This window comes from Lates calcarifer, linkage group LG20 (assembly GCF_001640805.2).
Source record: "Lates calcarifer isolate ASB-BC8 linkage group LG20, TLL_Latcal_v3, whole genome shotgun sequence".
NCBI classification, from domain to species: domain Eukaryota; kingdom Metazoa; phylum Chordata; class Actinopteri; family Centropomidae; genus Lates; species Lates calcarifer.
Window position 1 is genome coordinate 20,292,925 of NC_066852.1, and position 14,795 is coordinate 20,307,719.

The window sequence follows — 14,795 nt, forward strand, 5'->3', positions numbered from 1 at the left end:
GCGATAAAGTGAGATAATTACAAAAATAAACATTTAAAATGAATAGATATAGACAGGACAACATATACCTTATAAACACAGGTATAAATACCTACTGCATATTTAATGTAAATATCATTAATCTCACCTCCCTGAAAAAGGGTCTTACTATATAATTCAATCTTTTTGTTTGGGGTTTGTGTTCTCTATCTGTGTGGATTTCTCCCTGTTTTCTGCCACAGTTCAAAGACATGAAGATCAGGTGACCCGAAAGCTACAAAGGCAGGAAGGTGAATGCTCATTGCAAGGCAAAGGTTTTTACCACCTCATTGGAAGGCGGGGGGTGAAAAGCTTGCGCTAACAGAAAGGGACAAGATGTGATAATCATATAAATATGGGAATAATGGCACACACTTTTGAACAATCTTTCCTGGAAGGCATTCATAGTGCTGCACCCATGAGAAGTGCCAGAAAGAGCAGACCTGGGTTGAGAGAGAAGTTCAAACTTCACTTCACTGCTCACTTTCCTGGCCAATCACTGCATGCGTGTATCACAGTTCAACATCACCTCTTAAAATATTTTTAAAGACTAATGAAGTGGCAGCTGGAGCTGTTTGTACTTTTTTTGTGAGGATGTGAGAGGATGCTGTGTGTCACCAAGAGATGTTTAGTATGTTAAAGATGAGTAAAGAGAGTAAAGTCTGTGCAGAGGAAAGAGTGAAGTTTATGAAGTGCGAGGATTTGAGATGGAAATAGAGAAACAAAATAAAACCAAACAAAGTTATGTGTACAGACACACTACTGTATATGAAATGTACAGTGGTGGAAAAGGAACTCATTGTTTTCTTGTTTCCACTCTTTTTTTCTCTCCTCCCACAGTGAGCATGCCTTCACAGTGTCCACATGTAAACATACCTAGACCTTTGGGTGTGATTCCACTGCACTCCAGCGGGTTGATGGCCCAGTAGTAGTACTTAAGGGTGTGCATTAGCTGAAGGACGGTGCCAACACGGCGGATGGTGGTGTAGATGGTGGCGGTGCCGATGAACTCCGATGAAAGGTATGTGTAGAGGGATAGCTGGACCTGTATACACACACACACACATCCATTTATACAGTACATATAGGTAGGCAGAAGCTTTCAGTAGTCGACAAATAGAAATTGTCAGACGCTTGCTGTGGAGAAACAAATTATCTGTGTATGTTTATGGTGTTCAAACAAAAGGCAGTTTCATTGTGAAAAGATAGCCACAGGGGAATGAGAGGAAACCTCCCTCCAGCAAAACCAGTGTTTTCTGCTTTGTGTTATTTTTGATGTTTTGGCGCCTGAAGCCGTCAAGCATCTAAGGAGCTCCGTACGCAGCGCTGACATTTAAGGAGGGCACTCCCCAACTGCTTATTTGTTCCTTCGCTCCTTCGCTCCTTCCCTGCCTCCTTCTGTTCCCTCTCTCCCTCTCTAGCCGGTCCTCTCCGTTGCCCGTCCTCAGACTCGAGTCTGCGGCGCTCTCACAAATCTCTGAGCTCATTACAGTGACCACGACAGCCTTAACGAGGTAGCTCTGTTTAAGAGGATGAAATTAGCAGAGTGCCGCGGCCCGACCACACCTCATCACAGCTCTAGAATGGAGAGTGCACTCAGCTGGCTTAAATAGCCTTCATTACATTACATTTCACACACCAAGCTGATGTGTTTTATCTGCGTGCGATCTGCAACGTGCCCAGCTGCAGAAAAAACCTGAAATTTCTTGATCATGTCACAATAGTTTGGGCTGTGCTGATGCATCGGTAGCTTGGAACAAACGAGCCTGGTAAGGAGAAGCGGCTCTTTATTTTCAGTGCGAGCAGGGAAGATGTTATGAGAGATGGGAGATGAGATTCAGATGTGATTTCTTCAAGTGTTTCATTAAGTCCTGAATATGACCATGGTTATTCTTGCCATAATGAAAGTGATGATAACACCATGAGAAGTGGAAAATAATAAAGCTCAGTGGGAGACAGAATAGTACAAGGGAAGTAAGATTAAAGATTTGTGTGTGTGTTGTTGCTTAGTACATTTATTATGCTTGTCATGTTCTCATTATGAACCTCCTGCATTGTTGTAATGTTTACTGGCAATTCATTGTCATTCTTTGTTTCGGCACTCAATTACGTGAAGGTAAAAACCCAACAGGCAATCACATCATCTCGCCACTTGGAACTGTTTCGTGGTGACATTTCAACTAAGGTTGTTTCTTCTGTGTTGGATTCTGACTTTCACATCCTCCTTATTCTCCTGAGCGGCAGCAATAGCTGCTTGCTCAAGTTTCTTCCACCTTAACTCCAGCATACCCTGGAGATCGGTACTGCCACACCCGAGAGCCAATCACATCTCAGGGTCAGAGGGGAGAAGACACGGAGTCAGGAAGTTTCGAAAAATAATGGAGGCAAGAGCTGATTTTCCCTGCGGGAATGCCAGGAACACTCACATCGAGTTCAGAGTGAGAGGGAAAAGAGGAACTACACATCTCTCTCCCTTCCTGGGGTCTTTTCAAATGTCACTTTTTCTCTTTGTTTCCTTCGCTTGCGTGTTCTGTCCTTTTCCCACATGACGTGTCAGCTCCTCCTTCCATGTACAGCAACCTCTTTTGTAACATTATTGTAAAGGGCATTGCCCGCTGTGATGTCAGTCCCTCCTTCCTCTTTGTTTTATCTAGCTTGTCTCAATTTTCTTTGCATTCACACAAAACCTCCTATACAAGCACAGAATACATTATCTCTTGCCTTTTTTCATTTTTCACCATCTATCATGCCTGTTCTGAGTCATTTATTCTCTTATTCAGAATATCGTTTTCTCTTTTTTTTTCCCAGCAAGGTCATGAAAACACACACACACATTTTTGACAGAGACACGCATATAAACAGACCTTGGCAGGGGTGTGTATCCAGATGGCAGCGTTGAAGAGGACATGGTCACAGAGCTGTTTGAGGAGTGGCGCTCCATGAGGTAAACCATCCAGATACTTGGCGAAGGACAGGAACTGCTCAAGCACCGCCCTAGTGATATGGACTCGTGACGACTGGACAAAGGACAGGAAATATGAGTTGTGATTTAACCAGACTGAGCGGTCACGCAAAGCTCTTTTTGTAAATCACACAAGAATATCTTGACAGCAGCTTCCGACCAAACATACAGTATAAGTTAGCTGAGAAAACAATTTCCATCTTCTTAAAATACTTTAAAACTGGGCAAGATTTATAGAGCACCAGGAAAGACAGTACAGATGATACATGGTTGCTGATTGACACAAGTTGAATGAAAAGGGGTTGATCACAAGCGCAGAACACCACAGAAAAGCGGTGCGTGAGTCTACATTTGAAATGAGTGCAATTGCCTTTGCATTTTCCTGAAAAACAACTATCACATTAGCAAAGACTGTCACTTTAAAAAGTTTTATTTATGCTACTTTATCAGGAGACGCTGTAAAACTACAATGTAACCAGTGTTACATTCAGTCACCTGCTGAATTATGTTTTGTACTGCATAATCATATGTGCTTGTGTTCACAGTTCCCAAAGGCATCAAGTAATTAATTTACACCTGCACGCAACATGCTAAAAAACATATGTGAAATGAATCCAGGTGATCTCCATCTCTCTTTTTACACATGCTATGACATGCTGTCACTTCCTATGGTTAGAAAAAACTAAACTAAATACAAAAAAAAGCAGTGAGGATAATATAAAGCTGGTCGTTAAGTAAGCATTATAAACCTCAAGGATTTATAAGCCTTGAAAAACTTGGAGGTCATGGTAAAAACCAAGGCTGCTTCAGCCAATGACAAATAAACCCGACATGTAACACAAACATCTCATCGTGGAGGTCTTTTACTGACCTTCTCAAGCAGGTATCCAATCACCAGAAAGCCCTTCCCTCCCAGCATTTGCTCCTGCATGGCCACCGAGCTCTTCAACAGCTCCACCAGGAAGGCCAGCAGAGTGGCACTGCAACAAGCACATCGTACACACACACATTTCAGTAATGCTGCATAGAAAGGATTGATGGATTGTCCTCTAGTGGAGCATGCTTTTCTCTCTACACCCACATTTACCCACTCTCATTGGATATTCTTAATAAGCAGTTGTATTTTTGTTCTTATCGTTGATTTCTTGATGATATTTGAGAAGTAATCTGACATGATGTGGAGATGCTGCCTGATATGTAACTGCATTAAGGTTCATGTGCTACAGTGGTGTTATGATGATCTTGGAGCGGGAAGAGCGCAGGCACACCAACTTTCTAAAAGCCCCTCATCGTTCTAGGTAAAACCACATAACTCTTCTTCCTTTCATACTAACACACCCTGCTCTCTTTAATCAGTTATTTCTAGCCTGCAGCATAATAATCTATGGTTAGTCTTTGAGATGGAGGATAATTCTCTCACTTGGAAGGCAAATCTTTTCTTAAGGTTGCTCTTTTTTCATTTCTTATCCCTTCATCTTGTCTGTTTCTGTATCCATTTCAGGATCAGCTGCAGTAGATGTTTCAGTCCATTTACTGTGTACTAATATAGAAATAATTCATAGTGTCTAAAGCACTGCTTTCCAAGCAGCTACTGGGCTCCCTTCATTTTTTGCACAGCACTCACCAGACTGTGGTGTCCACGCTGCTGTCATTGAGCTGTTTGTAGTCAAGCTGAGCAAAGAGAGGAAACAGGACCTGGATGCCTCCTATAGAGTGGATGGCACTGTGGATGGAGTGGGTAACAATGGCCTTCACATCCTGCAGGAACAGAAATGGGACTGTTAGTGCTGACAGAGACACATACTAGACTGTATCAACCCACAGTCACACGGATAAAATCACATACTCACCCACTGCGATTAAAAATTCAACAGCTCTCATATACAGACTTACAGTAAAACACCTACCATTGGCCTTATATACTTTACTTTTCTGGTTTTGTCCTGAATAGCAGATTTGAACCCCAGAGTGTATAACATGCTGAGCAGATATTTGTCATGTTTTCATGATGTGCCTGTAGTTCTTTGCTCCTTCAAGTTTAACAGATCATCTTCAAGGCATCTTCTGGATCTCAAAGAGAAAGTTCTGAACTATTTTATTTTTGAAATAATTCTTTTTCACACTGTAAACTGTCTTATGCTGCCTTGACTGACAACAAAGATGATCGCATGACTTCTGCCCACTAACTAAAATAACCATCATAACTACAAGGCAACGTGACTCACTCTTTGCCTTTGTAATTGCGAATTGCAGTAATTGCTGCCTGGACTGCTGGTGCATTTTTTGCAGACTGAGTAGAAGAAGAAGAAGATACAAAGAAGAACCACCATTAGCAAAGAGCCACACCACCAACCTTGAATGGCTGCTTACGTACAACTACAGGCACTATCCTCAAAAGAGAGTTAAATTAACAGCTGACACTGACAAAAACTCCATGTAAACTGCATTTTTCTTTCATTAGGTATATTTTAGTGCATATTGTTTTTTATTTTTCTAAACTAACATCTATATCTATAAATCTCATATCTTCAATGCTCCATGCTGGGTAAACACTACAGTTTTTTATACAGTGGGTATGAGTCAGCCCTTGACAAACTAGCCTGATAATCAGACTCAACTGTCATTTCATTTTACTTCATTCATTTATGAATTGCTGAACAAATCAAGAAACGTGGGTGGTGATTCAGAGGCCTGGGACTGGAGTGGTGATGAACAGCCACTCAAGAGAACCCAGCCACACTGACCTGTAGCATGAGAGCGTGCGGTGAGTGGACAAAGATGGACGGGTTTTCCCTGGGCGATGACTCCAGGCAGAGCTGAGCGTCTGTTGCCTTGGCGTTGTAGGTGAAGGAGATGGAGCTGGCCAGCTTGCCATCGTACAACACCTGCTTGTGGTGCTCAGCCAGGTGGATGTCACTCTCCGACTTGAACTTGAAAGTGCTCTGCGGTGACAAAGAAAGAACAAGTTGTCAAAGGTTCGTGAGAGAGCAACTTTCCATCAGAGGGACAAATGACTTGTCCAGACACAAGAGGAGTGTGTGAGTGTGGGTCTGTGTGTACACCCAAAATGGAGTCTGGTTAATTGCAGCATGAGTCGTGTGTAAACAACACAGCATTAGCTTAATGAACACATCGCTAACCCGGGTGCTAATTCAATTAGCCCAGAATAAGAGATGGAGAGGGGGAGCGGATGTGTGGGAGAGAGGCACTCAGAGCTCCAAATTTATCTTCTCTCTTTGTAGTCTACTGACAAAAAACACACAAAACGGTAGAGACACAAACTGACACATTTGTGTTATTGAATTTCTTTGTATGATGTTACATTTTCTCTCCAGGAGCTACTGAGCCTTTATCTTGTTGAAATCTTAGATATCTTTATCTCAGACAATTTTCCCTATTATTTTCATTCTTCTTCACGCAGTAACATCCATATACAATTTCACACACTTGGTGAGGGTGAACTGTAAAGAATTGTAAGGCGTATTTAAACAAGGCCAGACACCTTTGGCTACCAGAAATACAAATGCTATATAAAAAAGGACTGGTTTTGTCCATGCAGATATTGTAGGAAGTGTAAGTTACACTTGTGTGTGTGTGCATCTGTATCTAAATCGGTCTGTCTACACAGGTCAGCGGGTCCATATATCCTGCAGTGGTGCTGATACACACACACACAAACACACAAGAACCCCCACAGATGAATGGCCAGCGAGTTCCTCTGCCACCTTTTGCAGCAGTTCCTCGAGGCAAGGGGCGCTCTCCCCTTCGAGCAGGCTGGGTCCCCAGGTGCCTTGCTCAGCCTGACTGCACAGGAAAGCCCCGGGCTGCTCACAGACCTGCAGGCCTGTCTTGTTCTAAACCTTTCATCTGAGGTCTGCTGTAGAAAATGTGCCCTGAGCAGTTTTAACCATGCAGAACAAAATTTCACACTGAAGCAGAGAGAGCACCGCACAATGGAGACGTCTGAAGAAAACAAGCCTTCCATAGTGTAATATCCTTATCCCCGTCCAAGGGCTGAATGCAAGCCTGCTGTTTTCTAGCTCTGTCTTCCCCTTAACTCTTCTCATTCCTTCAATTTAGAGAGGAACTGATAGAGACGAATAATCTGAATCATAAACACACATTCCACAAACGTATATACACACTCTTGCCAGCAAAATATTATTTGAACATTTAATGGTAATTACATGGTCTGACAGCATATCCAAGTTTCTGACTTAAGAAGATATTACTTAAGTGAAATACAAGAGCTGATGACCCAGTGTTAAAAATATTATCTATTAAACAGCTGTGTCAAAAAGCTTATCCATTAAAAATAACCTCGAATACTGCAGCTATGTGCAGGGATAATCAATCACAAACACAAATAAATTGCTCTTCGGTTTATTTTGAAGGTTAGTGGGCCCTCTGCATAGAAAAAAATTACTGAATAGCCTGAATGTGAAATTAATACACTTATTAAGATGCACATTTTTTGCAGTGTAAGCCCATATATTGTGGTGCTTTTATGAAGCGTGTGTGTTTGGTCGTGCATAAGCATAGATGTGGCTGTGTAAATGTAAGCTTGTATTTATGTGGCTGCGCTAAACGAGGGAGGCAGGTCGCTCAAAGTGTAAAAAGAGCTTTGCTGACTCTTTAAAGTATTAAGGGATGTAGGGAGGCATTCGACAAGAAGGTGTGCATTTTTACATATGAAAATCTTCACACTGCTGTGCTCTAACACATATGTCCCTCACCTGGTTTCACAGACACAGAGAAATGAAAGCGACAACTCCCGCCTGTCTCAGACCTGACAGCTGCAGATACGACACTGGCCTGCAGTGATAACAGCACACACATCTACTCCATTCATCTCAGCCTGTGCCTCTGCATCTTCACACAGTTTGCTGAATGAGGACTAGTCCTCCAAAATTAGCTCTCCAGCGTGTGAAATGAACGCTATAAGACTCATGCAAAAGCATGTGCCTAAATGAAATCTAAAACTAATAAGTAAATAATATTAAGGTCTACCAGGATATTACAGGCCAGCTTTTAGGATGGTTAAGGTCACTTCATTTGGTACCAAAGGCACCAAGTACTGAGCCCGATACAAGCAATATAGGGCATATAATTCTCTGAAAGTGCATAAAAAAATACACACAGACATACAATGCAGGTGTCCAGATAGAAACACATGGTTCATTAATTACGTTGTGGCCAGATTGTTGGCAGTGCTCCAGGATGAGGACATCTGGACTCCTGATGAAGAGTGCAACCAGTGACAACAACAGCACGTGAGAGACAGGAAATAAACCAAACACACACACACACGCAAAAAGAATTAAAAAACACTGGAGCTTTCTTTGGCCATAGTTTGCACATGAAAACAAGATGTTATGTTAAATCCTCTTCTGTCATTAGGAGAGCACGGAAGTGCTGAACTGCACACACACACAGACATTCAGCACACACAGCGTGTCGGCCATCGTGAGCGGCGTCAAGCGAGAAGACCTTGAACACCCTCACTGTGCTGAAGGCTTGTTTAGCAGAGTGAGCAGAGTGTCTGTCTGCTTTTTTTTGCTCCTCATTACTGAACAGTAACACTGTCAGTGTTTGAGACCAAGAGACTTCACACAGCTACACACAATTGCACACATATATACCGTACAGCATACATAGATCCACTTCTCTACGACACTGATTAGGCAATACTCTGGGATCAGCTTGTCATATACACGGATCATCATCTGCGTGAAGTCATAAGAACAAGCGAGGGCCACATTCACATTAAGACAGGAAGCTGTGTGACACAAGCTAAGTTCCGCTGGCGTTCTCCTCTAGCTGGCCGAGAAACCTTGCGCACTCATCATTATAATACCAGTGCAGAGGCCTGCAGCTTTGAAACAACTGAGCCATTTAATGGTCTCTTCGGGGCATCTGAGAAGCCCATTCTGCACCATGCAGAGAGGCAATCATCTGACTGATCAGCCTCAGGAAACTGTGGGCTGTGATGGGGGGAGAAACAGCAAATCCAGAGTATGCGATGATTAGGAGGAACATGTGAAAAATCCAGTCGATAACATGCCTTATATGATGTAAGATGGAGAGTTTGAGAGAGAGGGAGGCTGATTATGAGAAAGAGAAAGGGGTGAGAAACACATTAAGTATGATTCACTGCTCCTTTATAAGACAAAGTTCTAACTAAGGTAATCTACACGTGTACTCTGCATATTGTCAGTATGTTTCTCAGTCAGTGTCACCTTATCAGGTCTTGGTAATTAAAGAAAATTCTTGATTCACTATATAACCTTTCTAAGGAGTTGAAATACCAGCAGCTGTTCGCACACAGACAGCCTCAGACACCCGTGCAATCTCATGGTGCTGAAATCTTAGACAGTTTTGGACACCTTCATAAACAAGCTGTAAGTTGCCTGAGGCGTGCAAGTCAGCCAAAACAAGGAGCAGACAGCTGGCAAGGTGTTGCGGCATCTCAGCTGTCACCGATAGCCAGGCCAAAAGGCAGAAATGGTGATTTATAAAGTTATCAGTGCTCAACACGCAACATTGTGAAGCCTCATTTGAATAATTTTTATCACCACAGGAACGCAAAGTTCTGTGTCTAGACTTAAGGTTTGAAGGCAAAATACACCCTTGGATACTTCTAGATTGCAAATTCTAAACATCAAGTTGTGATTTCCCAGGAGGCATTTAGTGATAGTGTAGTAATTTACTTTTTGTTGGGCCTCTTTAATCTCAATCTGCTTCATCTATTTTAACTTTACTGATTCCATTCATTTGCAGGATGCATCTCTATTACCTCAAGAGAATGAGTGTGATTGGCATTTAAATCTAAGTAGCCAAGAAGTTCTCAAGACCCTCACTCCAATCACAACATGTGTTTCAGCTGCACAACACTATGATCTTCTGTTGAGAGTTTGGAATATCTGCCTCCTCTGAAACAGAATTAGACATGCACACTGAGAGCAATGATGCTCTGGCTGACAGGAACAGAATTTATCAAAATAAAAAATGTGCCTGCATTTATTAGATTACCGCGGTGAAGAAAACTTCCCTGTCAAAAGCTTGGTTTTGGACAATAAACTTTGTTACATTGAGGTTATGAGTGTGTAGCTGGGTTTTACATTTTTATTACCTCTGCCTCTTCTACACTGAATGTCTCTCTATTGTTGTTGAAAAAGGGGTTTGCAAAGTGGAGTTTTGTTTCATATATTTTTTCCCATAAAGGAAGTACCTCATCCTGTAACCTGCTCATATAAGCATACTGTACAGAACTCTTGTTGTAACTGAGACAATAAAAACAAAAATAGATAAATGGTTTTATTAGTGAGCTAACACCATATAAACAGTTGAAATAGATAGCCTAGCTTTTGCATAAATGGTGACTCTTAAAAATTAAAATTAACACTTAAAATACTGGTTAGCTAGCTAAAAATAATGAATAAACGACTGAAATATATAGCTATGTCAAATAGCTCAGAGAGTTAGCTAAAAGTAATGTTAGCTAGCTAAAAATAATGGATAAATGATTAAAATAGATAACCAAATCAGATAGTTCAGATAGAGAGCAAAAAGTAATGGATAAACAGTTGAAACAGTTAGCTAGCAGAGGAAATATGAATGAATTAGATAGTTACTGGATAAATGTTAAATCAGTAAAATTAACAGATATTAACAGAGTTGAAATAGCTAGAAAATATTCAATAAACGGTTAAAAGGAATAGGTTAATTTAACAGTTCAAATGGTTATTTGAAAGTAAAAGGGATAAACAGTTTAAGTAATTATGGATAACTGGTGAAAAAGTCTCAAATTGCTATGAATGCAAACTTTAACACTGACAGTTCAAGTGTATGAAAAGATATTGTAAAATTTATACACTGTTAACATAATAACCAGTTTAATCAATTCAAATGAGCATAACTGGAACATGCCTTGTGCTGCTGACGGAGGAGTATTTGACCTCATACGAGGCTGAGGATGAAAAAGGTGTTCATCTACTTTTTTGTGTCATAAAACAGAAAACCTGTGCTCCAGTAGATTCACGGGATGTGAAACCTACAGTAAATACTTCCACTGACAAGGGCAGCCTGGCACCAATGTACAGGCCTTTTTTGTGACTGACACCCTGAGAATGCCTTCAACCACTGAGCTGAAAATGTGAGCAGGCAAAGACGGCATTAAGTAACATTGACAATGCAACCCGTATTCCTCAGGTTGACAGGATATTCTGTCTGGCAAATGATGCATGACATTGATGCACTATAAAGTGTATACAGAGAATATACCGTGTGGCAGCTGATAAGGCAGTACATGGGTGCTGTCTCACCTTGTATCCTGGGCCGAGCTGGTGAATGGCAAAGATCTGAGCTGGGTTGAGAGCTTCACTGAATACATAAATGGCTCCCAGCTGGCCACAAAACACCCTGTTAGCATCCGCTGTCTCTGATGAACCCAGGAAACACTTGTCATAGCTCTGTATAAAAGAGTACAACACAAGAGAAAATTAGCTATCATATAAAACATTTCAAATTTTCAGAGCTTTCTTGCAAAGGGGGAGTTGAGAACTAATCATTATTCACAGCAAGCCAGGAGGGTTAAAGTGTCCTTTTCTTTTTTCATTAATTATTATGTAACTTACTCTAAGTTCAACACTAAACTAATTCCAGCTTTGCTGAACTTGTAAACTTCAAGTACACCAGCCACAACTTCTCTCATAGAGTGTTTCACAACACCTTTGAGAAAAAACGCTTCTTCAAAGTTTTTCAATCTTCACATTTAACGTCTCAAGAGTTAATCAATTATTCATTTTCACTCTCTGCTCAAGTTCATGGTACTCTGCGGTGATGAACCAAGGGGGAGAACTTTTGATAGCTGCTTGTTTCTAATCGCCCAGTTACAACCTTGCCATCACCTATTACAGCTTTTCTGTCCACTCGCCTTTCATCTCCTCCATCCCTCTGATAGCTTTTATCACAATTAAAATCTTTACTCCTCTCCTTCTTCAAAGTGATGAAATAAGTTTTATCTTCAGCCTTTAGGACAAAACAAACCCTGATAGCATCAACACATTTTGAGACCTGTTCTTTCACTCGTATACTGTATGTTTCTTTTCATGCAAGACTTTCAGTGAGCTGCGTGAACTAGAAGACATTTTACCCCAAGGCTAAGGAATTTCTTACAGAGAATAACACCAGCCCTCAGTAATTGCAACGATGTCAAGAGCCAGACAGGAAGGAAGTGTAATGAAGGCTGCGCTGCCACCGAGAGGTCAGGCTACCTGTCCCCTGCTAAATGGAAAAGTTGAAGTTTGGGCGAGCTGTGTTGGAACTGGGCCCAAGGGCAACTCTGCCACAGCTGACGAACGCAGAGGGCAAACCTGCAGTGTTTGCCAGTATCACTATAGGAGGGAAGTGTGAAGCAGAGTCAGACTGAATTTCTGAGGTTCATACAGACGCCCTTATTTAGGAGTAAAACTTCTGATAGGAACATGTGAGAGAAATTTAATTTACTGGCATTGATCAGTGAAATCTGGAGTTAAGCTTTTTCGTAACTGATGTTAGACAACTGCTTCCTACGTCAATCAAAGTTTGTTAATTATCTTGTGTTTTTTTTCCTGAAATCTTTAATGCAGCTGTTCTTCATAAAGACCAGTGCATAAAACATTCCTCTGTATTGAATCAGTATTGGGGCACTTACATCATTGGTGTTGACGTGCCAGGCCATATCACCGTAGGAGACCAGCTGACCGTTGACATAGCAACGAATCTCAGAGTTCCTCCAGCGGTTGTAGATGTGGACGATGCTGATCATATACCACTGAAAAAAAAAAAAACATTCAAAAAGATGATACATCAAAACAAACAGGCAGCTAATTAATTCTTGGGCAACAACGCACCAAATTAACAACAGGGTGACTTGTATATATGTTACCCTTCCTCTCTTCATTTGAACATTAAAAGTGTGGGTCTCTCTTCGTGTTTTTTAAACTGGGCACCAGGCCATATTTGTCAGCATACTGGTGCTTCAAATCTCTTACTATCTGGAGAACTGCATAAATCCAGTACTGAAAGATACAAGGAAGTAACTGATATCATCTTTTTCAGCACAACCTGGGCTATTTGAATATGTATGTTTTTATAATGCCACATGACATTATAAATAGTTCTAAGACCATAAAGCCAAAAGAAAAACTAAAACTGAACTAGAATTTATAAACTTGTAAAAAAACTAAAAAAACTATGTACCAGTGTTTGGAGTCTTTAACCATGTAGCCCAAAGTCTCAAGTAAGAAACAAAAGAAAAATGATGTCTCTAGTGCACACACAGGCAGAAATATCTATATCTATGAGTCCACTCCTTTTATTCACTGGTGCCATTCTACAATGCAGTTTCTGTCCAGAATGCTCCCTCTGACATTTTATCGCTAATATGGGAGATTACAACATATTATTCATACTCATTGACTCGCCAGAACGCTCTTCAAAAGCTATCCTTTTGCCCACCTTAATATACCATTAATAGTGTGCATGTGTGTGTGTGTGCTTTGACTAGAAAGCATCTTTCCTGGTGACCATACACATATGTTCCCTGGGGGGAGGACTGAAATGGAGGGGAGACTGTGGGGGTGGGGGTGGGGGTTGCAGAGGCAGGTGCACACATAGCTGAGGTATGGACAAATACCACACTCACACATACAGTATACACACATTAACACATGCACAGTGTGGACAAAATGCTGTGAGACATGGTGACTTATAAATTGATCAAATGAAACCACTGGGAACTTTGTTAGGCGGTGCAGAGATTCTACTGGGTCAGCAAATACTGCAGAAGGCCATCTCATCAAGTGAATGTGTGTGTGTGTTTATGTGTGCATGCACGGGGTGTGTGTGTGTTTGTGTGCAGGACAGTAGCGAAATGCTGACAGTGCCATAGAGGGGCAGTGTTTAGGTCTTAATTGACAGACCTTATCTAGACTTATTAGCACTCCTAGTGAGTGCAAGGAGAGACAGAAGAGGAGAGCCGCCACACAATCCTGATGCTGTGTCATTTAACAAGTGGCACTGCATAACCAAACTCTGCACCACCTAAAAATCATTTAGCTGAGCTATTCAGTTGCGCATGTGTGCGTTTTTCTTACCTTGCGGGGCTGGAAATCATACTTCACACAGTGCTGAAAGCCCTTTCCTTTGGATTTCAACGATGTCACGATGAGACAGTTCCCCACAAAGTGAGCGGAGTAACCTATTCCTTTACTGGTGCGAAAACTGCAGGAGAATCAGAAAGACTTCCACTTATTTCAGTTTGCTGTCAGCTCGAGATCTGTCTTTGAAAAGCCCTCTCTGAGCTAAGAAAAATTCTAAATCTAACATTAAGATTAATTGTGGTACTGGCAACACGTGAGTTTCTGTGTCGCTAAACAATGTTCACTGCGGTGTGTGGTGTTTCAATAGATTTTAGTGAAACTGAATGACCTGACATTTCATTCAAAAAAACACTGTTCAAAGTAAAAGTAAACATTTGTCAAAAAAATGGCAGCCTGACCCTGTTGTCTGGTTTGATTTGTCCGATTGGCTTTATTGTCAACAATATAATGTTTCTGTTTCTGCAAGCTACCGTCATAACCGCAAAAGGTCAACTGCATCAAAGGAAGTCAATCATTTTTCACAGATGAAATAACAGCTAAAGAAATCGTGCCTACCAAAATACAAGCATGACACCCACATATCACGCTATTTAAGCCAACAGCAGTCACAATAAGCAGGATTTCAGGGTGCTTTCTTTGCAGCAGTACCACCAGGGGTCCCAGATCACAGG

At 41.3% G+C, this 14,795-nt stretch overlaps 1 protein-coding gene across 8 annotated transcripts in view; it reads right to left on the minus strand.

Moving 5' to 3' along the window:
* nbeaa (neurobeachin a) overlaps window positions 1-14,795 on the minus strand; it is an 86,995-nt gene that overhangs the window by 38,663 nt on the left and 33,537 nt on the right. For all 8 annotated transcript variants that reach the window (XM_018692034.2, XM_051078454.1, XM_051078453.1 and 5 more), the window contains exons 6-13: window positions 14,119-14,245; window positions 12,675-12,794; window positions 11,305-11,451; window positions 5,725-5,922; window positions 4,605-4,738; window positions 3,852-3,960; window positions 2,883-3,035; window positions 895-1,063 (exon numbers count right to left, since the gene is read on the minus strand). In XM_018692034.2, coding sequence (XP_018547550.1) covers window positions 895-1,063; window positions 2,883-3,035; window positions 3,852-3,960; window positions 4,605-4,738; window positions 5,725-5,922; window positions 11,305-11,451; window positions 12,675-12,794; window positions 14,119-14,245 — 1,157 coding nt within the window. The remainder of the gene's footprint in view (window positions 1-894; window positions 1,064-2,882; window positions 3,036-3,851; window positions 3,961-4,604; window positions 4,739-5,724; window positions 5,923-11,304; window positions 11,452-12,674; window positions 12,795-14,118; window positions 14,246-14,795) is intronic.